Source organism: Xenopus tropicalis, chromosome 2, assembly GCF_000004195.4.
Source record: "Xenopus tropicalis strain Nigerian chromosome 2, UCB_Xtro_10.0, whole genome shotgun sequence".
Lineage (NCBI taxonomy): Eukaryota > Metazoa > Chordata > Amphibia > Anura > Pipidae > Xenopus > Xenopus tropicalis.
In genome coordinates, this window is record NC_030678.2 from 58,696,817 (window position 1) to 58,722,532 (window position 25,716).

The following is a 25,716-nucleotide window of genomic DNA, read 5'->3' on the forward strand; positions in this document are numbered from 1 at the left end:
AACTTAATGTTATATAAGGGACTTTATACATGCTTGTTTTACCTGCTGTATAGTGGGGGTTTTGTTTTACTGACCCAATATCCATTTTTTTCTTGTTTTGTTTTTTCACCATTCAGTATTTTAGTGCACTCAGGCGGGTATACACCCATAAGGGAAATAGAAATCAATTAACCTTGCTGTTGCTGTGCACTGGAACATACAAAATATTCTGTGCATGGGTGCTAAAAATACCTGTGTTAAAGGACCCTAAGGTAGCACTTAAAGCTCTTTGTAATGTAGAAAACTATTTTGTGTTTATTATCTCAAGAACAATGGGGGAGAAAAACATACAAATGGGGAAACCTCTTTCATTTTGGAGTATTTACACACTAAATACAAATATGTTTTGTCTTTTAATTATTATTGAAAAAAATAACATCAGCTAAAATTTGAAGGATAATTTGAAGGATATAAGACTGAGGTGTCCAATGTGTAATCCTTCCATTGTTACTGCCATACACCCACTAATGTACACAACAGCCAACATGGTATCATTCCCCCACACCTGTCCCCAGGCCTGGATTTGTGGAAAGGCCACAAAGGCCCGGGCCTAGGGTGGCACAAATTGGGGGGCGGCATGCCGCCTCGCCGCACTGAAATAATTTTTTTTCCGCATATGGAGCAATAGGGACCTCTCCCCCAATGCCGTTTGTGCGTGCGTGCGCGGGAAGGGGGGGGTGGGGCGACGAACAGGGGGCGGCCTCAGGGAGCCCATCTTACAAATCCGGCCCTGCCCATCCCCTTTAATTATGATCTTATGCCTTTAAAAATGGGTGTTGATCTATGGGCAGTCTTCTCCTTTACAAGCCGCAAGCGGGGGAGGAGTAAGCCTGTAGAACCAATGCTGTGGTCTTGCCAATCTCTCTCCTATAAGAGCTACAGACATGGGGGTGGACTAAGCCCTGTGACTAAATCAATGCCTTGGTCAGAGGACACTTATCCCAAGAAATGCTACCATGCAGGGAAGCACCAGCCTTTGAAAAAAAGGGCCACCATATGGGGTTTACCTTGAAGTTGTATGGTGGCTGGGCCGGATTTGTGGCTAGGCCAGGTGCGAATGGGGTGCCTCAATGACAAATCCAGGGCTGAACATGTGTCTTTTTAAAACCCAAGTAATTGTGTAAACTACACATGTTTACAAAGCTCCAGCATATTCTGCAGTGCTGCACCAAACAAGGGGGTGTAACTAAACACAATAACATACATATACTGACTGCTACAAGAGGTGGGAGCTCCAGAGAAAGGGTGTAGCTCTGTAGAGCACTGAATAAGTGTAAGGTAATGAGTGAGGTGCTAAAGACTAGATAATTTGAAGTGCAAACTAAGTGGTTTGGTGAGTACTTGCATATGAATTCTGTGGACTGCTTTGAACACTTTTTCATAATAATTTACAGAAAATGTATTCAACTAAACAAAATATAATATCATGTTATGAACTAGGATCATGGGAGATCATGGGATCTTAATTCCCCAGAACTACATTTTTTCAGACATTGTGATGCTGTTGGTTTGTTTATAAGTGATAACCTGGGCACCCAGTAACATTACGCAGGAATATGTTTATTCTTATATTTAAAATATGTAACGACAGTACCATTTCCCAGTGTTTTTGATTTAGGTGGAAAAGCCCCTAAAAGAAGCCGAAGGCTGAGTGGGAAGCAGCCTGGGTAGATTAAGTCCATGTCTGTGCGTGACTGGAATTGAGGTGTAGCTTACCTGAACCTTACCTGACAAATCCTTGGAAGACTTAAGGAGGCCATACATGAACAGATTTAAGCTGTTGATTCAAGTCCTTCAGAGCGATCCGGCAGCTTATCTGCCCGTGTATAGGAAGCACTGAAGGGGTTCCCTGACCGATATCTGGCCAAGCAGATTTGATTTGATTTTGATCTGGCTGAGCAGATTTGATTTTCCCTTTGGTTCGAGAACCTCAGTGGCTCACTGATGTGGTCCTCAGTCTAACACTCCTATACCCATCACTGTAATTATATAGTTTGGCCCTAGGACTGAACAATCAAATTAGACCGATATCACCCTCAATAGATGGGCATATTGGGAGATGATCAGCTTATTTTGTCACGTCGCCAAGACAGTGGATCTTAAAGGAACAATAACACCAAAAAATTTAAATGTTTTAAAAAAATTCAAATATAATGTACTGTTGCCCTGCACTGGTAAAAGTTGTGTGTTTGCTTCAGACACAATACTATAGTTTATATAAATACTCTGCTGTGTAGCCATAGGGGCAGCCATTCAAGCTGGAAAAAAGGAGAAAAGGCACCGGTTACATAGCAGATAACAGATAAACTCTGTAGAATACTATGGGAATCTATGCAGCTTTTCCGTTATTTGCTATGTAACCTGTGCCTTTTCTCCTTTTTTCCAAGTTGAATGGCTGCCCCCATGGCTACACAGCGGCTTTGTTTATATAAACTATAGTAGTGTTTCTGAAGCAAACACACAGCCTTTACCAGTGCAGGGCAATTGCAAAAAATATATGAAGTACTTTGATACACTTTCATTTTTTGGTGTTCCTTTAAGCAGGTACAATAACTGATTTATTTCAGTTCCCTGTGCTGTAATTTAGCAATTTAGTGCAAGTAAAACAGAATCAGAGTCATGTAACACTGACTTAGCACACACATTCACTAGTTTTTATTATTTAAAGCATTTTTTTTAATATATTTTTGTTTTTTCTGACAATATAATAAATGTGAGCCATTTGCAATGAACACAAGAGACTGAGTAGCCATTTAAACAACAGATAAATGTTTACTGCAGACACCAGCACCTATAGCAATAAAACATGATTTCTTCTTAAAAAAAACCAAAACTCTTTTACATTTACTGGATATATATAGCTGGTGTGTCTACATGTTTATTGCTTTACTCTCAAGGGTATGTATATTTCATATTTGTTGAAATATTTTCTGCCATCCAGTATATGTGAAAATGATTTATTTTGAGCGGCACGCTCAGCTTTTTTCACATTGCTTTTCATCCTTTGTGCATGTCAACAGCATTGGCCCTTGTTTGACCCGTGTTTATGAGCACAAACCACCACAGCTCCGACTGACCAAAATATCAGAATCACAAACAGATGCCCTGGAGCCCTGCATGCCTACATACACACATTTCTATGGTGAAGTCAGAAAGATTCCTGAATGCCAGCTATGAGTGCAATTTGTAAAAGATTTTAAAGCATATAAAGCATTTTTAAGTGCATATTTTGTTATACTTTACTGATATAGAAACGTGTGACAAAAAATGTATACCCTCTGCTCACGTAGAACAGTCAGACAAAATGTAATAAACTGCTGTCATAAACAGATTGCAAATATAACATTTCTTCATCAATAATTTTTAAGGGTAATGGCACATGGGGAGATATGCAGTGTCTGTCACTGCAGAGATTTATTGCTCCAATGGGCCAGAGCAATATGCAGGCAACAATAGATTCGAACAGCAGTCCGCAGTTCCCTGTGCTTGTGGCTATTTGTACAATGCCCCATGAAGTGGACAAACTGTGAAAAAATAGCTGATATATAGCAGCATAGCAGCATTTTTTTGCACTTTGTAAACTGTGTGGGGCTTTTTAATACACGCTATAATGCCTATGCTTTCAAATAAACAGTGGTTGCTATTTATGGGTAACTAAATGCGGGCAAACTTAGGACATTTATTATTTTATCACAAAAGATAATAGATTTAGTTTGTTTACCCATTAGATGATGCTCCTTATTCCACTACCTTCACTTCCTAATTGATATAACACGAAATATGTTTTGGAAAGGTGATCGATTCCATATTATTCATGCAAAGACAGAAGCACTGAATATAAACCTTCTGACAGAAACTGTTATCCTTAAGGGCTCTGGCACACGGGGAGATTAGTCACCCGCAACAAATCTCCCTGTTCGCAGGCGACTAATCTCCCTGAAATGCCATCCCACCGGCAAAAATAAATCGTGGGATGGCATACAAGGCGGTGCGATTTCCCTGAAATCTCAGAAGTTTCCTCTCGAGGCAACTTCCGCGATTTCAGGGAAATCGCGCTGCCTATGCCATCCCACCGGCGATTTACATTTTCGCCGGTGGGATGGCATTTCGGGGAGATTAGTCGTCCGCGAACAGGGAGATTTGTCGCGGGCAACTAATCTCCCCGTGTGCCAGAGCACTAAATGTTAAATTCCAATGAAAAATAATCTTCTCTTTGGTGATCACAGTGGTGATAAATGTACTCAATGTACAAACAACTCTGCTTTCATAACTACTGATATACAACTCCAGGTAAGATGTTGGAGGACTGGGGTAGCTAACACATCTCCTGAATTGGTACATGGGAGTCCCAATTACCTTACGCCCCAAATATTACTTTGTATAATAAAATCCATTCTAATTCCAGGTTATAACGCAGCAAAATGTGGAAGTCCAAGGGGCTGTAAAAGTTGTACATTCCCCTCAGAGTGCAAATGTTGCAGTCTGAAAAAGAGCAAAATTATATATTTTATATATTATTATAAGTAAATTCCCCTCAAAACTAAAATAGTGCAACAATCAGTAACAGTTATAAAGAATCTGAGTCTAAAAAATGATTTTTTTAACCCATATATTATCTTTATTTAAAAAATAGATTCCAAACATTTTCATTCTATATAATGTGTCAGTATTAACATGGCCTTCAACAAATATCCATTTGCATTGATTTATTTTATAAAGAAACAAAGAAAGTGATGTTTCATATTTCCCCTTATTGTATTTACAGCAGTAGAAACAAAAATGAATGTTATCAAATGCTAATGTTCATGCATATAAAGCAATATGAGGCATTGCTACATAAACAAATGATTGGTATCAGTATAAATAATAATAATGTACAGGTATAGGATCTATTATCCAGAATGCTTGGGACCTTTACTTAATTCTGATAAAAAGCATTCAAAAATAATAGAAACCCAATAGTGTTATTTTGCCACCAATATGGATTCATGCAGCTTAGTTGAGATCAAGTACAAGCTACTGTTTTATTATTACAGCGAAAAAAATTAAAATTATCTGCTCAAAATGGGAGATGGCTTTCTGTAGAGCTTCCTAGATAATAGGGTTCTGAATTTAGGGATCCCATACCTGTACTTTCCTTCTCAGCTATGTGTAACTAATATTGATATGCAAGAAAAAAAATCCTAGATTTTATGCTTATCCTTTGAAATGCAATGCTTCCACATATTCACAAAATAACCTTACTATGGATGACAGTGCCTACATCAAATGTGTAAGATAAAGCTTGCAGAACCTAAAAGGATATAATAGTGACCAGTGTTTAATACAAAATCAGAGGTTTTCTTTGCTGAAAGTGTGTGAGCATAACCCTGACCTTGGTAAAAACCAAGGAAGCACTCAGCATTATTTGGCAATGTGGGAGCAGTTTGACTTTAGCCTATAGGTGATATACAGTGAAAGGGGTATGTCAATACCTACTGTTATAATATAACACATTTAGCGTGTTAGATAACAGGAAAATAAAGCAAACGGCATTTTGGCTAACACCCACACCACCCATTCTTCTACTCAAGTTTCCATTTAACCTAGGCTAATGTCCAACGGAGAGATTAGTAAATCTCTGCTACCGCAGGCGACAAATCTCTCTGGAGGCAACTACGTGTAACTTTCGAGGGAGACTAGATGCCTGCAGTAGCCAAACTTAACAACAGATAACTAATCTCCTCGTGGACCATGTGCCTAATTAAGGAGCAAAGTTTTTTAGGACTGTGCAAAATCTTTTTTTCAGACCACATATAATAAACAATAATTGTACCTATATATAACTGCAGCTTGGATCATATTCCCTCTGTGACTCCCTACAAACAGTATTTGTCCTTGTTGGAGTGCTCTTTGATCTAGAATTGGTGCATTCCTATGATACTCAAGGGCACAGGCCCACAGCCATATACTGTTTAACATACATTAACAGACTGGGTGCACCTCCCCTCTCACCATTATTAGTATATTGTTGTTCTATCCTCTGTTTCGCTTCACTACATTTTATCTTTCTTTTCTCTTTATTTCCTTCTGTGCCATTGACTTCTTTACTTTTTTTCCCTTCTGCTGTTTCCCTCCTTTACCCCATCACAATATTTTTTCTCCTGACCCATGGGTCTTTCTTCCCTTTCTCTGCTTCCTGCTTTTGTCTCCAGCTGCCACAAGATACTTTCCAGCTCTTCAAATACCTCTTGTTTTTCTATCTTCCCCTCTGCTCAATGACCCCTGGGCAACTAGCTACCAAATTTGGGTCATGTGACATATCTTCCTAAAGCTAGAGATGCCACTGATATAAATATCCCAAAAGAAGCTCTTTAGTCTAAAGACAGTATCACTTTAAGATTTTAAATATACAGATTTACCGAAACATTCAAACATTTGTACATCATTCACACTGCACATCTGTACATGGACATCTCAATAATGAGCATAGGAATAAATGAAGCAGGATGATCAGAGCAAATATTTCTGTAGGTAAAACATATGCTATCCAGCAGGAGGGGAATTAACAAACTCAAACTGATTACTTGTTGCAGAGACACTTCATCTCCGGAATGCACATTTGACTCAAAACATGCATTGTACATTGTGATTAAATCGGGACATAAACTTTAAGTATCATAACGTTCCAGAGAACAAATACATTATTGTGTAAGAATTAATCTGCTCAGTTTTAGAATGTTTATTTGAAATTATAGTTCTCTTTTCAACTTTTTTTCCAATGTATTATGCCTGAATCTCTAGGCATGTAAACAAACCCAGCAGCTTCTCATACATTCGCCCTTCTATTGCTTGCCTCAGTTGATCAACAATGATTCCTCATTAGTGTATGTCAAGTGAAGGACACAGGGTGGAGGCCTTTAAAGAACTTCCTCTCAATACTATTCGCTTTGCAATATTCTTGCAATCCTAGTTGAACATAATGGATTCAGGGTCTTGATTAGCCATTTGAGCCATGTGCCTTAAAACATCTTTTTTCGTTATAATACCCAAAAGTCTCCTGCAAGAAAAAGGGAAGTTGTCAGCCCACAATATTTAATTCTATTAAATCAAGTATATTCTATATAGTCAAGTAAATTCATTCTACACATACTATAAAGTGAGTAAAAGTTAAATACTTCTTCAGTTGTATATATTATTGTAAACAAATCAGATGAAGTGGTGAAATGACTTGATTCATTAAACCACTGATATTAAACCATTCATTAAGCCCTTCATTAAACCAAAGCATTGGCAGACTTCATGTTAGTACTAATGCATAGTTTGTGTTTCCTGAAAGAAGTAACTTTTTAAGAACAGCTAATGGATTACTGGCAAAAAGCAATGGCAAACTGTGCTGATGTTCTTGTTTTTTCAAATCCTGCTGTCAGTTAATGAAGCCTGCTGAGTTTGCATATTACCAGAGGCAACACCTTTACATAGATAGCATGAAGGCTTACTTAAAGGAACAGTAACACCAAAAAATGAAAGTGTTTTAAAGTAATTAGAATATAATGTGCTGCTGCCCTGCACTGGTAAAAATTGGTGTGTTGGCTACAGAAACTCTACTATAATTTATATAAATAAGCTGAAATAAGCTGCTGTGTAGCCATCGGGGCAGCCATTAAAGCTGGAAAAAGGGAGAAAAGGCACAGGTTACATAGCAGATAACAGATAAGCTCTGTAGAATATAATGGGGTTTTATCTGTTATCTGCTACGTTACCTGTGCCTTTTCTCATTGAATGGCTGCCCCCATAGCTACACAGCAGCTTGGTTACCTGGCAAACACACCAGGTATACCAATGCAGGGCAACAGTACATTATACTGTAATTACTTTAACATTACATGGTAACAGTGTTTGGTAGGTACAATTAATAATTATGACCACAGAGTATGTCCAAGGCCCATTGCCACCTAGTTAGGGTATTAATAGTCACTAGTAACCCACTAAGCTATACAAATAAACAATTCCCTTGCTTTATGTTATAATTGTAATAGGTACTGAACATAATCGTTGGAAGCACAGCAAATAAAAATATGTTTAAAGATGACCAGTTTAGGTGGTTTTGTAAACTGCCATAGGAATACATTTCATAGGGATCATGAGAAGCCCTTTGCTGCTAACCTTAGGGAGGGTGTTCTGATAAAGGTGTGGGTACTTACCCACTGCGAGTAACAAGGCATTGCCTTAGCCCAAGCTTTCTGAAGATATCTACTACTGTTTCCATAGGTGTGTGGTCAGTGACAGTGAAGGGACTTAGGTTAAGGATTCGACGAAGTTTGAGTGGATGTGGGCTGTTAGCAGGAAGCTCTGGAGGATCTTCAGTGAAATATATAATAGAATTGCTCACTACCCCATCTTGGCGTTGCCTAGCATTCTCTGAAAACCAAAACAGGCAATAAAAGACATATTATAAATAGTATTCATTAAACAAGCAACTACATGGGGACAGGTAAGCATATTGTTAACTGAATAAAGTCTACTTTTCTTTTGTTATAATTCTATAAAGCTGAGGGAATAAAACATTCGCCTTTTCAAAAAAAAGCAAAGGAAGCTTTAAATGATCAAGGTAAGAACCCCTGCCAAAAAAACATAGCATCGCAGAAGTTTATTAAGCTGTAGCTGAAGTGAATAATATATTGCTATTTAAAAGAGTATTAAAGAGAGTCAGTTTAGCATTTGATGCTAGCTTGTGATAGATGTGCTTGACAAGGCATGAAGATTGGCCCTTTTTCAGCTTTTGAGTCACATATTAGAAATGCGGCAGATGTTCAAGATGAAAACTAGCAGATATCAAATAAGATTTTTAAAGAATATCAACTATACAGCAATATCTCGATTCAACTAATAATTTCGGCATTTAAATAAACTTGCTGAATGTCTCTACATATATTATTATTATTATTTATCTATATTCTGAGAACAATACATTGAATAATACAGGTTAACACCGACAATAAAAGCAATGAACTGTATAATTAAGTCTTGTAATATAATCACAGCGTTTTGAATCATATTGTGTTGTGAGGCTTACTTCCCAGTAATTCCAGTTAAGGGGCAGTCCTAATGGCAAAAGGAATGTGGCCTGCTTAAAAAGGCAAAGGCAAGATGGATCATGCACTGGGTGGATTTAGGGGCATGAACAGTTGCTGAGGTGTATAAGACTGTATAAGACTGTGGCATGAGGCATAGAACTAAATGTACTGTGAGCTATCAATCAGTGTGGTCACAAACCATAACTGCTTCCTCTTGTAACCACCTGAACCACAACTTAACACAATCCAAATGGGCAACCATTAGGGTGCTGCTCTGTGCAATTTCAATAAGAACATCCAAAAATACATATACCGGAGCTAATGTTATTCTGAACTAAAGGCCCTGAGAATCTGGCTGCACATCCAAAAACCTAGGATGTTGGTTTAACCGTGACACTTAACAGGAGCTATAGAGGACATAAAAAGCTGAAAGGAATAGGTATTGTGCAGTACAGATAATTACCCCATCAAAAATTAAATAAGATTTTAAACCATTTTCTGCCTGCAGATGCTTGGAATCTTTTCTTGTGAATGAATAATAATTTATGGATCAAGTAGCATAAACATAATTTAAAAATAAACAACTACCATATATTCTTCAGAGAGCAATTTTTATTAATCAGTCACTCTTTATTGGCTAGGGTGGCGATCAAAAGTCCCATGCCAATCCTTTTAGTATACAGACATACCCTGTGAAATCTTTAAAAGACATGCAAACCCCACACTAACAAAATTTACCTGCCACTCCTGATGTTTTACCCCCACGTAAAAGCTGCTATTTGTTATAGGAAAATGTAATGGTGCTGGCGAATGTATTGGATATATGCAGTACTAATGATGCCATTTGTGTGGGGGGAGATGTGCCCAACTGATATACATCGTAGGAAAATGTAGGCTTTGAATGTCCCTTAAAGGCAACTTCTACTTAAAATACAGCCTTTTTTATATGAGCTCTTTGTTGCACTCTCAAATTTATTTAACTGAAAATGTGTCTAACAAATTGTTTTGCATGGAAGCCAATGATTAATGAAAACCAGGTTCATGTTCACACAAATTGATGAATTAAATACATACGGATTTAATGCATTTTATTACATTTATTAACTCAAGACAGATTGTAGGATTTAGTCTTCATTGTGTGTTCAAGACTGGCATTATTCATTCCTCTGGAAATGCAAGTGCATTGTTAATAGAATTTGCAGTCTATACACCAATTATTTAATGACCACCACCACATTGTAACCCATCTACAGGGCAAAGATCTTACTTGTAGGCCCTTACACAAGACATTTACAGATACAACTACTCAAAAGCAGGCGAGCAAGCAAGCAATAAGAAAATGCTCTGTGCTTAATGAAGCAAACATAAGGTCAAGGTGAACTGTCCATGCCCAACAGTCATATGAGTGAATAACCCAAAATGTATGAATAAAAATGCAAAACAAGTTCCCCTGTTAGGCACCATGCAGTTGCAACATTATCACATGTATTCATGTAGAACATGGCCAACCCTAACTTGCAGCTGACTGTTACACAGTGGGACTTATAAATACAGCAGGGTATCTTTATGATGAACAGAGACCTGCCATTTTCTATCTACAACTTTCTAACTTAATTGGAATTTATAGCATATTAAAAAGCAATAGCTACATTTATTTGGGAAAACAAATGGGGGTTCAAGCTTCCTCTTGTGAAATCCACTTTTACAGAAAGAAAGCAGCAGCTTTTTTATTTTCTCCTTACCTCATTTCCATGCCTACAAAAGCCATCAGCGCAAACCAAATCCCACAGGCAATAGCTTAGCTGAACCACAAGAGTTTTTAGAGATATAAACATGCCTTGTAAATGTACTTAAGGTTATCATGTCCACAGCAATGTCTCTGCATTGATATGGTTTTTAAATCTGGGGCCACAGACCATGATTCATTAAGAGCCCATTTGTTCAAGTCTGTGAGAAGTGGGAAGGGATACTTTGCCAAGTGCATAGTTTACATCCTTTGATGTTGTAGATCTAAACATTACAGTCAAACCTTTTCCTGTTTTCAATTTCACTCTTTTTTTAGATTTATTTTTTTAAAAAGGAGCAGTCATAGCCATAAATACCCAAATTGTACTTAAAGTTTAACTAAAGGCCCCATTGAGTTATAATAACAATATGGTTACAGCGGATACAGAAAAGGCAGATGTGCTTAACCAGTTCTTTTCTTCTGTGTATACAGTAGAGGAGCCAGTGGGCCAAGTCTCACCCAATAGCTTCACTGTTGCCTCAGCTCCAACTACACAGTGGTTGGCACAGGATATGGTGCTTAAAGGGTTACACACGATAAATGTAAACAAGGCACCTGGGCCAGATGGAATACACCCTCGGGTACTGAGAGAGCTAGGGGCAGAATTGCAGTGGCCCTTGTTTCTGATATTCTCAGACTCTCTTTCATCAGGTATGGTACCTAGTGATTGGAAGAAGGCGAATGTCACTCCCATATTTAAAAAGGGAATAAGATCTCAGCCTGGCAATTATAGGCCTGTAAGTTTGACATCCGTGGTGGGCAAGTTATTTGAAGGCTTGTTAAGGGATCACATTCAAAATTATGTAGTGGAGAATGGCATTATGAGCAGTAATCAGCATGGCTTTATGAAGGACAGGTCATGTCAGACCAATTTAATTGCTTTTTATGATGAGGTAAGTAAGAAGCTGGACAGTGGGGATGCAGTAGATATAATCTATTTGGATTTTGCCAAAGCATTTGATACCGTTCCCCACAAACGACTGCTTTCTAAGCTAAGGTCTATTGGTCTTAGTGAAGTCGTTTGCACATGGATAGAAAACTGGCTACAGGATCGGGTACAGAGGGTGGTTGTTAATGGCACATTCTCTACTTGGAGTAAGGTTCTCAGTGGGGTCCCTCAGGGTTCTGTACTGGGTCCACTTTTGTTTAATTTGTTCATAAATGACTTAGGGGAGGGTATTATGAGTAATGTATCAGTGTTTGCAGATGACACAAAACTCTGCAGACCAGTCAATTCTATCCAGGATGTGACATCCCTGCAGCAGGATCTTGACCAACTGGCAATCTGGGCAGCTAAGTGGCAGATGAGATTTAATGTGGATAAATGTAAGGTCATGCACCTGGGATGTAAAAATATGCAAGCCCCGTATAACCTTAATGGGACTGCACTAGGCAAATCCATAATGGAGAAGGATCTTGGAGTCCTTGTAGATAATAAACTTGGCTGTAGCAAGCAATGCCAGGCAGCAGCTGCAAGGGCAAACAAGGTTCTGAGCTGTATTAAAAGGGGTATAGATTCACGGGAGGAGGGGGTTATTCTTCCCCTTTACAGAGCACTGGTAAGGCCCCATCTAGAATATGCTGTTCAGTTTTGGTCTCCAGTGCTCAAACGGGACATTATTGAGCTAGAGAGGGTCCAGAGAAGGGCAACTAAGCTGGTAAAGGGTATGGAAAGTCTCGGTTATGAAGAAAGACTGGCCAAGTTGGGTCTGTTTACACTGGAGAAGAGGCGCTTAAGAGGTGACATGATAACTATGTATAAATATATAAGGGGATCATATAATAACCTCTCTAATGTTTTATTTACCAGTAGGTCCTTCCAACGGACACGAGGGCACCCACTCCGTTTAGAAGAAGGGAGGTTCCATTTAAATATTCGGAAAGGATTTTTTACAGTGAGAGCTGTGAAGTTGTGGAATTCCCTCCCCGAATCAGTCGTACTGGCTGATACATTATATAGCTTTAAGAAGGGGCTGGATGGATTCTTAGCAAGTGAGGGAATACACGGTTATGGGAGATAGCTCTTAGTACAAGTTGATACAGGGACTGGTCCGATTGCCATCTTGGAGTCAGGAAGGAATTTTTTCCCCTCTGAGGCAAATTAGAGAGGCTTCAGATGGGGTTTTTTGCCTTCCTCTGGATCAACTTGTAGTTAGGCAGGCTAGGTATAGGCATTATGGTTGAACTTGATGGACGTATGTCTTTTTTCAACCCAACTTACTATGTTACTATGTTACTATGTTACTATGTTACTATGTAAAGGGAAGCTGTCAATGCACAAGGTTATCTTATGTAGCCCATGAGTAGTATGGGTTCCCCATGCACCTTAAGCCCTTCTTCTACCATGTGATTTTCAGTGGTTATTTTTTAGCTTGTCTTTAAGGCATTAAATGTTTTGTGATAATGTCCTGCAAATTAATATCACTCTTTGCATATAGCTCTTCACTTTTTACTCAAGCATTCCAACCTGTGGGTCAATCCAAAGGCATTCCATTGAAAGGCCTACTTTTCAGTATCAGTAAAGTTATGCTAGGTCAATAAAAGAAAAAGCTTTGTATTTTTCCTAATGTGAGGCTTCAAATATTTGACATTACCCCTGCAGAATTTTACTACAAATGCATAATTAAAGGTAGCCAGGTCACCCCTTTAGAACCTGATGGATTAATACAAAAAAGTCCAAAAGAGCAATAGCACTCTCTGCACTAGAAGAACTGAATTTCTAGTCTATTAAAACTGGAAATTCAGCACATAAAGTCAGCGCCGGATTTCAAATCTGGGCGCCACCCCCCATTCGCGCCCCCCCCCCTTCCCTGCGCGCGCATGCACAAACAAACCTCTCTCTCCCCGTACCCCCCCTCCCCGCCGCCGTGCAGGGTGCGCATGCCGCCCCTACATTTTTGCCGCCCTAGGCCCGGGCCTTTGTGGCCTCGCCACAAATCCGGGCCTGCATAAAGTACCAGGAGTGGCTTTTTGCCACCCATGGTAACCTGTGGGTTGCTGCCGCCTGAGGCACAGATCTCACCTTGCCTCATTGTAGAAGTGCCCCTGTTGCTAAATATCAGTAATTTAGAAATACTTGCTCTCAAAAAAATGCATCCTTTGGAGCTGTGAGGAAATGTCACCAACTGCCTTTAAATAGGTGCATTACTTAATGCAGATACCTTGTTCCTTTAATTTCTGAGGTTTGACATTAGTCAGTTTGTGCTGAAACCAATGCAACCCTGGATTTGATATAATTTCTATACATACAGAGATGCACAACCAGCCTACCCTGTACATATAAATATATATTCTAAATCAGTGCTGTCCAACTTTTGTGGTACCAAGGGTTGATAATGGAAGCCAGTTTTGACCACTCCTCTTTTTAAAACCACACCCATGTTATCACAAGCGAAGACTATACCCACAAAATAAGCACAGGATTTCTTGTATCTTTTTTTGTCAACGTGTTGTTCGGGTGTCTGACTTTCTCTCTCAGAAAAATCCTTCATTCCAGTGGCCAGAGGGCAGTTCTCTCCTCTCTCCATTCTCCTGTTCCTCATATAAGAATGCTAAGAACCCCACACCCCCACCCTTGGGAATGTGTGATCTGAGCCATCTTAAGCAAATGGAGAAAGCTCTTTACTCAGGTATGGCAATGCTTTCTGCAGAATAAATATATTGTTCTAGGTGGCACTAATGTGGCGAATCTATTGGCAGTAAAATGCCAAAATGACTTTCCTGCTTCTTTAAGACATACCCTTAAATCCATATGCCTCCTCCTTCCCTGTGGATAGCACAGCAACACCCTGCACAGGCCTATTTTTAATCTCAATCCGGACTTGATTATTACTATTCTATATATTTTACCATCTATGGTAAGTGTTTTATCACTCAATTCACTAGATACAGTTTCCTTAAAAACCCAATAATCTGCCTGAATGTGTGGAAGCAAACCCATATGGACACAAGAAGAACGTAATCAAACAATATGTGTGTAGTTACTTATATACAGGAAATACTGCTGTTAAATATTTATATGTCATGACGTGCAAACCTTCAACTTGTGTCATCACAGTAATCTCAGACAATAGGTTTGAGACATAAACACACTTCAAAAAATGACTTAGAAAGATCCACAAAGGTAAAGCCATAATCAGACTTACTGATTGCAATGATAAGCTCTCTTCGTTGAGCAAAGCCAATTAAACGCTCAGAATCTCTGGACACCACAACAGGAAATCCGTTGTAATCTGTGTCTTTGATTAAAGTCTCCACATCCTCTACTGTCATACTGTCCTGGGTAAGAACAGAGAGCGAGGGTTCCCCTCGGCGAGGCCTCATTACATCCATTGCAAGTGTTCTGTGGGTGAACTCATCCTTGACATCCAGGAATGGATAACCATTTAAATGAATGTGTGCCTCATAAATTCCTTCTTTTCCAAATGCATCTGCAACCCATTTGCTGGTCACAGCTGCTGCCATCAATGGCACAATGTATTCTAGGCCACCAGTCAATTCAAACATTATAACTACCAGGGAAACTGTCATTCTTGTAACGCCTCCTGTTTGGAAAAAAAGGCCAAAAGCTGTTATAACAAGTGGGTTAAATGAACTCTAGTAGAAATGTCAAACAGACAAATATACATTGTTGTAGTGGGTGAAAAGAAAAGAAAATATAAAACCTATGGCCTGGGGGCAAAACAGACTTCCAAACTATTTAGGGACACATGGAAACCACAGTTTTTTTTAGCTAAATACGGAAACCTACACCAAAAATTTGGAAAAACACCAAACCACTAGCAGAGCTAAATTTTTGTTTTAAAAAATGAAAATTTGTCTCTTAAATTTACCAAAGGGGGTTTTTGCCACCCTTGGTCGCTCTCTGCAGTAGCCGATGCTATCGTTGTAAGAGTGTAGCAGGAGAGAGGGGGCGGTATCGGGGCTGCTGCCTCATACGGAAGCAGCTGTAGCATCGCCACTGAAGATAGGAACTTTAAATTTAAACCAAGATCATAGTTCGGGGAATCTCATGGTGATTTCTATATATTGGATCCAGAAAAACCATGTAGCTGCAAATTTAAGGAGGACATAAGTTCTTCCATTAAATATAACCAATTTTATAACTATTACCTCTAGTAGGGGGGTTGTAAAAGATATTTTTATAAAACATTAAGGACCTTTTTAAATTAACCTTAGAAAGTAATTCATAGTAGCCAGTAAAATCTATTTGGTGTGTCAACAAAGCCAGTCTTAATCAACAAACAGTGAATGCCTTTATCATAAGCCTGTGCCCCTTCGCTTTATTCATGTAATTAAACCACAAGACTTTGTAGTTCCCAGGAGAGCACAGTAATTTCAGAGATGCAATATTACTCTCAAAATCAGACCTGTTCTTCTGTCTGCCACTGCCCACCCCAACTGATGAAATATATTAGTGTGTATGTTGTAATTTGTAGACTTTTTGGTGTCTTTGTGCAGATTTAGTAGATGTACCCCAGAGACACTTGATATGATATTATCAGTATAATATTGTCCAGTTGCCATGCAGGCAAGTCATTTTATATCCCTCTGCTTTTACAGACTAAGAAGTAGATTGGAAAGGACTTTGCTGTATTCTATAGCCACCTTAACATAACAGAAGCTGAGCTTTATAGGATAAAAAATTGTTACTTTGAATTGGCTGTGGGAAACTATAGGCAGACAAAAGACAAGTCCAGTACTTATACACTGTCGGTGTTTGTTTACACATTCTGCAAGGACACATGTATAGAACACTGCAAAGTGAGGAGAGCCAAGTTCTTCACAGTACCTAGACAGGCTGCTGCCCCCACCATAGCGTAGAGCCCAGGAGTCACACAGTCTGCTCCGGGTCTGCACCAGTTCCTAAAAATGATCCAGTCATGGTGATGGTAGGCCAGCTGCTCTACACCAACTCCAACAATCCGGCCAGCTATGGCCCCCACTGCTATGCTGGGAATAAACAGCCCAGAAGGTATCTAGAAAGCAGAAGAGAAATAAAGTAAATATTTCTAAAGCTGGATAATTCCTTCTAAAGCATACAATTTCTACCAAGTATGCAAAATACAATACATTTTCTTTTCATAAGTAGCAGTGTACCTGACATTAAAGAGAAAAATAGAAATGGTAATCTGAGACACACATGGGGCAATAAACCAAGTGCTTTAGACGTTGTTATTCCTAAACAAGTAAGATTAATATACAATTTTAAAGTAACTGTTACAATCAGTAGGTAGTAGTTTATCTTAGGGTAGTTTTCTGATATTCAGAATACAATGGAATCCAATGTTTCCTCATGAGACTTAATAAGAGTACCTCAAGTGACCTAGTGAGAAGAGAAAGTAAACATCTGCACTAGCCACAAGGAGTAAAGAAAAGCATGTTGGGCTACAAAGTTAAGGTAGATTTTTATTAGCCTTTGCGTGTCATTCCATTCTGCTTATTTTCAGCTTATATACACTAGTGCCCTGCTGCAGGTTATATGGAAGGTAAACTTAGTTTTCAGACTGGCTCTTGGTGACCCATGCCACATTTTCTGGTGTTTGGAAGCAAAGATCTAATTGGTTGTCATGGGTTACCTTTATTAAATTATCCAACAAAAATTTAATAATACATTTACTTTTATTTAATTATACAACAATAATTATTTTTCTAATTATTTCTTATTCATTGGATATGTAGGCAATCAAGCTATAATTGGTAATCAAATGTGATATAGAAATTATTTATTGCTTTTTTTATTTTTAGTTGTTGCAGCAGTTACATGATATTCAGCTTGATGCCTTTTTACTGTCCAATACTAAATGCAAGGATTTGCCTGGTGTATTACAATGCTACGCTCCCCTGAGTGATGACAAGCTAGCATTTTAAATGATAGATCAAACACAATTAACCCAGATACCAAGTCCCAAATGAGATGCTTTAACATGCTCTGCAAATCATATCTATCTTTATAGGAGTATTACTTGTCACTGAAAACCACACTTGTCATAGATCTCTCTTAAACAGCTAAATGATTGATATGTCTCTGGCAAACAGTAAAACATTCACCAATATTATATGTATATAAGATAGCCTTTAGTTGGAGCCAATTCATGTGTCCATTTATGTTTGCTTAAATGTACTATAAACCATAAAGCTTAATTGTAATTAGTCAGTGTTGCCCACACAGTTCTTATTTTTAAGAAAAAAACATATCCATATGTGGTCATATTCATGGTTTTAAAAAATGCAGACGACTAGGACAGGGCTAACACATTACAGCAGGTACAGTATGAAAAGTCAATCCAGGGGTGTAATGAGATATCATTTGGGCCCTGGACTCTGGTTATGTTTCAAAAAAATATATTAAAATTCCACATCAGCTGGGGGCCAACTAGGGCAGCACTTTCACCTTTCAGATATCCCACATCTGCAGAATTCAGAAGTTCTAGTTTCTATTATCTGATATAATCTGATATTAAAAAAAACACAATAAAACCTGCAAATTCCTGAAGGACAACAAACATATTGGGAAGAAGGATTTGGCGAATAAAGAATAAAAAGGCCCTTTAAATAATTGCACACCTAACTCATTTCAAGAGCCAAAATATGGAATAGTCATTATCATTAATATGGATCCAAGCTATATAGGTGCAAATTAAACCCTCTAGTGGCCAAAGAGGGGAACAACTAGCAAATATAATTTTGCACCAATCCAAAAGTTAAAAATTATAAACTTACACTCCATTAAAATAAACCCCATGTACAAAGCCTGACGCGTTTCATGCTTAACCAGCACTTAATCATAGGCTCAGGTAATGGCACGCCTCTCTGTGCCAGTGTGTTTGAGCCAGAAGAGAATTGCCTGCCACCCTTTTACTTGAATGGGAAACACCTAACAACACCACTGCTGCTTTTTTGGGCTACAAATTACCAGTGCTGGCTTTATTTGGTGTTTCTTCTTTAAAACAGACCCTTGCTTTTCCCCTTCAAAACAAACATATCAGACTGCTATGAACCCTATGGCTATAACTGCACTGTACTCCAATCAGTCCCAGAGAGTTCCTGACTGACAGCTTGTCAGTCACATTGCGGTGCTCAGGGAAATCAAAGGCATGTTGGGCTATTTTACTGCCTTAGTCACCATGTCCCCCCACTTTTCTGTCATTACTGTTGGATCTGTCCAGGGAGATCGCTATGAAGGGAGTGCCTGGCTACAATATCTTTCCTTCAGCATACAGTATATGTAGAGTTGAATATCTATTAAGGATATATCAACTTTAATGTAATTTGTGTGATTCAAGTATATATAAACCATGATGAGTTTTCTGTATAATATTCTGAATTCCCAAATAAAATATATTAATAATAATTTAAAAATGGCAGCCCTGCTATGAATTGGATAGCTATTAAAAATATATCAACTTTAATGTAATTTGTGTGGGTTAAGTATATAAAAACCATGATGAGTTTTCTGTATAGTATTCTGAATAACCCAAATAACATATATTAATAATAATGAAAAAAACAGAAGTCCTGCTATGACAAGGGATTGGGATTTTGCTTATAAAAAGGTTTTTTAGTATCATCTTTTTATACCCTCCATGTAGTTATTTATGAGATCTATACAACGTTGACTTACTGTTCAAGGCTTTTCTTGCAGTAATTCATATTTGTGTTGGGCATGCTAGCTTAAAAAGCAATAAAGTTCTATATGAACTCCATCCCCATCTACATTCCCCTAGCGGCTAGCCTCCTGCAAAGTTTCCCATCTGCAATACAAGCATACTATCTATTCCAGTGCTGTCCAACTTCTGTTGTACCGAGGGCCGGAATTTTTCCGACCTACGTGGTGGAGGGCCGATAATGGAAGCCAGTTTTGACCACTCCCCTTTTTGAAACCGCACCCACTTGAAACCACACCCATGTTATCACATGACCATACCCATATTAATGGTTGTAGTACAGCAAAAACCTGCCATACTCTGCCTGCCCTACCCTGCCTGTGTGTGCCATACTCTGCCTTCACTACCCTGCCTGTGTGTGCCATACTCTGCCTGCCCTACCCTGTCTGTGTGTGCCATACTCTGCCTGCCCTACCCTGCCTGTGTGTGCCATACTCTGCCTTCCCTACCCTGCCTGTGTGCCATGCTTTCACTGTGTGTGCCATTCTTGGCTGGTTTGTGCCATACTTGGCCTGTGTGTGCCATACTCTGCCAGCCCTACCCTGCCTGTGTGTGCCATACTCTGCCTTCCCTGCCTGCATGTGCCATACTTTCACTGTGTTTGCCATTCTTGGCTGGTTTGTGCCATACTTTGCCTGTGTGTGCCATACTCTGCCTTCCCTACCCTGCTTGTGTGTGCCATACTCTGCCTGCCCTATGCTGCCTGTATGTGCCATACTCTGCCTTCCCTACCCTGCTTGTGTGTCCCATACTCTGCCTGCCCTATGCTGCCTGTATGTGCCATACTCTGCTTGCCCTATGATGCCTGTGTGTATGGCACACACAGGCAGCCTACAGTGACACAATGCTGGCACTGCTCCTACAGTCTGCACAATAACTATATATTAAAAAACTTTTTAATCGAAGTACCACCTCAGTATATGTTCTTTTTGTAGTGTGCAGGGATTATTTGTGGGTTTCTACTGCTCCTGAGGTGTGAACACGGGAACAATATGGGTGATTACAGCCTGAGCCTGAGGTGTGAACACTACAGGGGGTGAACAATGCAGAGATTAAAAGGTGTGAACAACACAGGGGATTACATGTTTAAACAATACAGAGGGATTACAGCCTGAATCTGAGGTGAGAACCATGCAGGGGGGGCAGTTAATCACAGTACTGATACCATTTAGAGCTTACACAAGAGTAAGCCATCAAAGCAGCCAGACAGGTGGGGGGCCACACAGAGGGGGCCGCCAGTTGGACAGCACTGATCTATTCTATCTAGACTGCGTGACATTTTATGCTCATACTGAATATATATGGTCTACCCTACTGGTTGGTCAATAGTCAGCTAGTTACACACCAAATGGTTGCACATAAGATTAGAAAATGTGGAAAAGTAATATTATAGGCAGGTATTTGTAATTCAGGTCTAAATATGCAGTTTACATGCACAGTGTGATATCCCTCTACAAATCAGGACTGTCTTATGAAATTTGCACTTGGAAGAATGAAACCATGCTGGTTTTTATTAGATCTCTGATATGAATTCACATTCATAAGAATTAAGCATTTTCTGCTCTAACAGGACACAGCTATTCCTCGGGGAAATGGCAAGTTAAAAAGAAGCCCCCTAGATAGCTCCACAACTAATGAAATCCCCCTGAGCTTAAAGGAAATGTGGGCAATTTACACAATAACTAAGCAAAGAATGAATAACAACTAAACAAAGCATGAAAATAAGGAGACAGGGGAAAACAGATGATTAAAATAGTGAACATTCCACAATTGAAAAGAAAAAGTAGAACAGTTTAAAGGTCACATGCTCTCATACAGGACTAGTGCAACAGAACCACAAACCTTTTAGATTATATTTGTCCTATATGCATTGCTTATGCCTTTCGTACACTTTACTACAAACCGTAAAATATGTAAGAATGAGGGACACCAGGACTGACTGTCTTGCAAGTAAAAATCTTTCTTTTCATTTTTTTATTAGCGGTGGGGTATGATGACCTCACTTGGAATAAAGGTTTAAATAGTGCACTTTACTTGAATGTTGTCACAGTTAATTAAGAGCATGTGAAGTAAGTATATAAATTGTACTTGCAAGAGTATGTAGATAAATTGAGTTAAACTCATTCTGTGAATGGCTGGGAAATCAATAGACACTTCATATAGCCAAAGAAAGGGGACACAGGAAACCAAATGTAATTGCACTCACCAAGTCACAGTACTTACCCCAGACCCTCAGCAAAGGGAGAGGTAATCCATAAACAGATAAAAAAATGGGCATTCAGGTACAAGGATTCCACCAGGACTGTGAAAATTAAAGTAAAAAATTCTTTATTTGAAGCTACATTAAAATAATCAGCATCTCCATTTGCCCTACGCATTTTGTGCCCTAGAGGCACTTAGTCATAGGTTAAATCTACAGGATGCCTGTACCAAAAGACTTTTTTCATATTCTTGTTTCCATAAATACCTTCTTCCTGCTGTATGGAGTTAGCCTATGACTAAGTGCCCCTAGGGCACGAAATGTTAAGAGAAAATGGAGATGCTGACTATTTTAATGTAGCGTTAAATAAATACATTTTTGCTTTTATTTTCATGGCCCTTGTGGAATCCTTAAGTGCCTGAATGTCCATTTTTGTTGCAATGGCCCATTCCACACACTCACATACACCTTTCCTTTTCTTTCCATAGAAAGCAATACTATAACTATTAACATGTAATACTATTACTTTTATTAAAAGTTGATCTTACCTTCATGCCAAATGTAAATATTGTAATAATAATTTTAAAAATTAGAGCCAGGGCTAGTTGCCACATTGCCGTATAAACACCTGCACCAGCCTGACGGTCTGGAATATCATCTACGGGTCTGGTCATGTTGGGATCATTGATGTAATCGCAGAGTTGGGAAGATTCCAGTGCCCCACAGTCATTGAACAGCTCTGATATGAGTTCACTTGTACTTCTTCTGGTATATGGGTTTGGGTAGGCTAATAAAGCTGTGATTGCAGTGACCACAATAACTTCCAACACTGGGTATTTTCCAAGCTTAGTGGTTTTACGCCTCCTGCACCAAGCAATATTACAGCGAATAAAAAGTGTCCCCCACAGACCCCCGAAGACACCAAGGAGGATGAATGGAAAAAGTTCAGCCATGTACCAAGGAGTATGATATTCAACATAAAACAGAACCAGACGGCTATTTCCAAATGGGTTGATTGATCGCAGAGTAAATGCGGCCACCAAGGCAGCAAAAAATGAACGCCAAAGTGTTTTCAGTGGAAAGTAATAACTAACCTGTGAATAAAAAAACAGACAATTATGTTGTTATAAAGAAGACCAAACATTTGCCTTTTCTGTCATAACTGTATAAATCAAATTTTTTGAGCACTGCTTAAAGCTGATGTTTGTTATTTATCACTCACTGCTGCAAATTATAAAATTAACAATCCTATTATCAACCCTAACCTTCCTGATGTGTTCTCTTGCTTTGCAGTTCTATCCATCCATATACATGCTCAATGGGTATTTGTAAAAATGAGAGATATGGGCATAAGTGTAAGACAAACAGGCACACATCCACACAGGCACAAATATGGCACAGGGTAATACATCTTTAAGGGGTGTGGTGTGAGAACTATTATATTAGGAATGCTGGAAAGCAAACCAAAAAAATCCAAGAAATTCAAATGGAGGCAAAAATTCAAATCTAAATGTTGATGAATTGAAAGTTGTTAAATCACCCCCAAAATTTTCCTTTCAATGCAACATGCCAAATGTTTGCCTATTACATGGCATAACACTGTAATACTTCTTCATTTAGTGCTCTGCCTAAATAAGAAAAAAATGTTCTACTTTCTTTTAGCCCAATGATAAGTATTTATTAAAGGGGGATATTGATTTTATAATCATATTTATATGTGAGCCCCCAGCAAAGTCACCACAGGCAAATTCAACATTTTAAACAATAACATTCTTGTACCTCTTCAAGACTGAAAAGAACACCGCCAATGGGAGCCCCAAAGGCAACAGAGACTCCTACAGCAGCAGCCGCTGAGAGCACCTGTAAGACAAACCACAATGTACTAAGCAAAACATCTTGCAAGATGAAAAATGATTTTGGAAATTCCTTAATTCAGCTTACTTCTCTTCTCTTTCCCTCATTCTTGCTGTATTTGGAAAACAGACTGCTGAATAAGTTGCCACAGCAACATGCCACATGAACAGAAGGTCCTTCTTTCCCAAGGCTTAGGCCTGACGACACTACCAGTACCAATGTTACTGTTTTTATCAAAAGGGTCCATTTTCCTAAGTATCCCCTTATTATAAATCCACTGAGAATAGTTTTTATCTGTAAGGAAGAACAAAAATATGAAAAAGCATTACATTTTACAAGATACCAGTAGAGTTTTACACAAAGCAAGCTGACTGTCTGATCCTTTCATCAACTATATTGGTCTTAGATAATTGTTTAGCTATTGTTCCAGATCTTAGAATTTTTTTTTCGTAACTTAAATTTTTATTTGGTTTTGACAGCATTATTTAACATACAATGTTTATTTCCTCAAGGTGTAATACTGTAGCTATTATAGTCAATGGCAAAGATCATGTAGCATAAAGTCAAGTCAGATTCTGTACATATAGATAAAATGACAAAACAGTTAGCAAACATAACAGAGTCAATACAATAACAGTTTCATTATAATTCCCAGGGGCATGGTTTAGGTTCTATCTATTACCTCCAGATCTTAGAATTTTGACCATGTGTGTGTGATCCAGTTTTTCATGTACTTACTTTTGTACAACCAGCTTTAAGGGCACACTTTAAGAACCAAACCCAAAAAGAAATGATCATTTACTATTGATATACAAGCTTAAACTGATGAAAACATATAAATAAGCCCAACAGATTGAACAGGACTGGATTTTAGATGGGCACCTTTTCAAGTGCAATATATTTTATCTGTTATCTATGTACACCTTTTAACAATTTATCAAAATAAGGAAACAGCACTCTTTGTGGTGTCTTTGAGAAATCCAATGCTTGGTTTTATATATGTATAAATTAAACCACTTTTAAAGCAATCATGCAGTAATATGCATTTCTGCCTTGCAACTCTGGCGTACTGCATTTGACTGCATAGAATTGAATATAGAATGTTCAGCCCATTTGGGTTCCCTCTCTACTCTTGTTTCCACACCCCACACATACAGACAGGTTCATTGGCTTCTGATAACTTTCACCATAGTGGTGTCAGTGTGATAAGGACTGATGTCAATTATGATTATATAACATACTACTAATAATAAACTGATAATAATAGTGCTATAGGTCAGTTTTCTTCATACCAGGTGGTTAAACATGTACAGTATCTAATCTAATCTAATGAAGCACTGTCATTTCTGTAAGCAAATGGGGCAAGATGTATAAATATAGTATGAGTATGAAATGTGCAAATGATCCTACTTGAAAAGACTATTAATGTATGAATGATGAAGGTAAACTTACACTTGTCATTTTGATTACAATATCTAAAGCCACCATAAATATATCTAAATAAAATACTATTTTAAAATCCAAAATGATTCAGATATTTGTCCACCTTATATTAGTTATATTGTGCCAAACTTTTAGGGACAATAGTGGAGAGTTTAGTAGAGTTTTAGCTACAGTTCTCAAAATTCCAGGGAAGAGTTTTGAAATAGTGGAAGGCAATTATTCATCCCCTAATAAATGATTGCTTACATTAAATCACATTTATATATTTTGATAGGGAAGAGTTAGTGGAAGAGATTTATCAAGATAAAGTCAATGGAGCTGATTTACTTCTACTGGGAAAACATGACCCAGTGCAACAAGCCAAAGATCTCCTGTCATTATTCGACCTGCAGTAAACTGATCAAAGAACACTTCTGATAGGTTGTAATGAATTACAGCAATAGTTCAAATCAGAGACTATGTAGTATTTTATATTTGATAAATCATTTGAACGCTTGTAAAAGCAACACCTACGCTTTTCTATGTTCTGCATAGACTAAATGTGAAATCATTTTCAGAATGTCCATAGTAGTTGTCAGAAGTATTTATCTTTTCAGACCTGAAATAACTTCTTATGACAAAAAGCAGGCCCTAACTAGGCCATAACAAATGCTGTATTTTTATTCAGTCTGA

General features: G+C 38.4%; 1 protein-coding gene across 1 annotated transcript in view; it reads right to left on the bottom strand.

Annotated features, from left to right (window-relative positions):
* Positions 1–6,789: 6,789 nt before the first annotated feature.
* Positions 6,790–25,716, bottom strand: part of clcn4 (chloride channel, voltage-sensitive 4) — a 33,037-nt gene continuing 14,110 nt past the window's right edge. The window contains 7 exon segments of the mRNA NM_001126598.1: positions 6,790–7,078; positions 8,223–8,439; positions 15,027–15,425; positions 16,673–16,859; positions 22,296–22,841; positions 23,527–23,607; positions 23,689–23,895. Of these exon segments, the coding sequence (NP_001120070.1) occupies positions 6,988–7,078; positions 8,223–8,439; positions 15,027–15,425; positions 16,673–16,859; positions 22,296–22,841; positions 23,527–23,607; positions 23,689–23,895 (1,728 nt within the window). The 3' untranslated portion in view covers positions 6,790–6,987.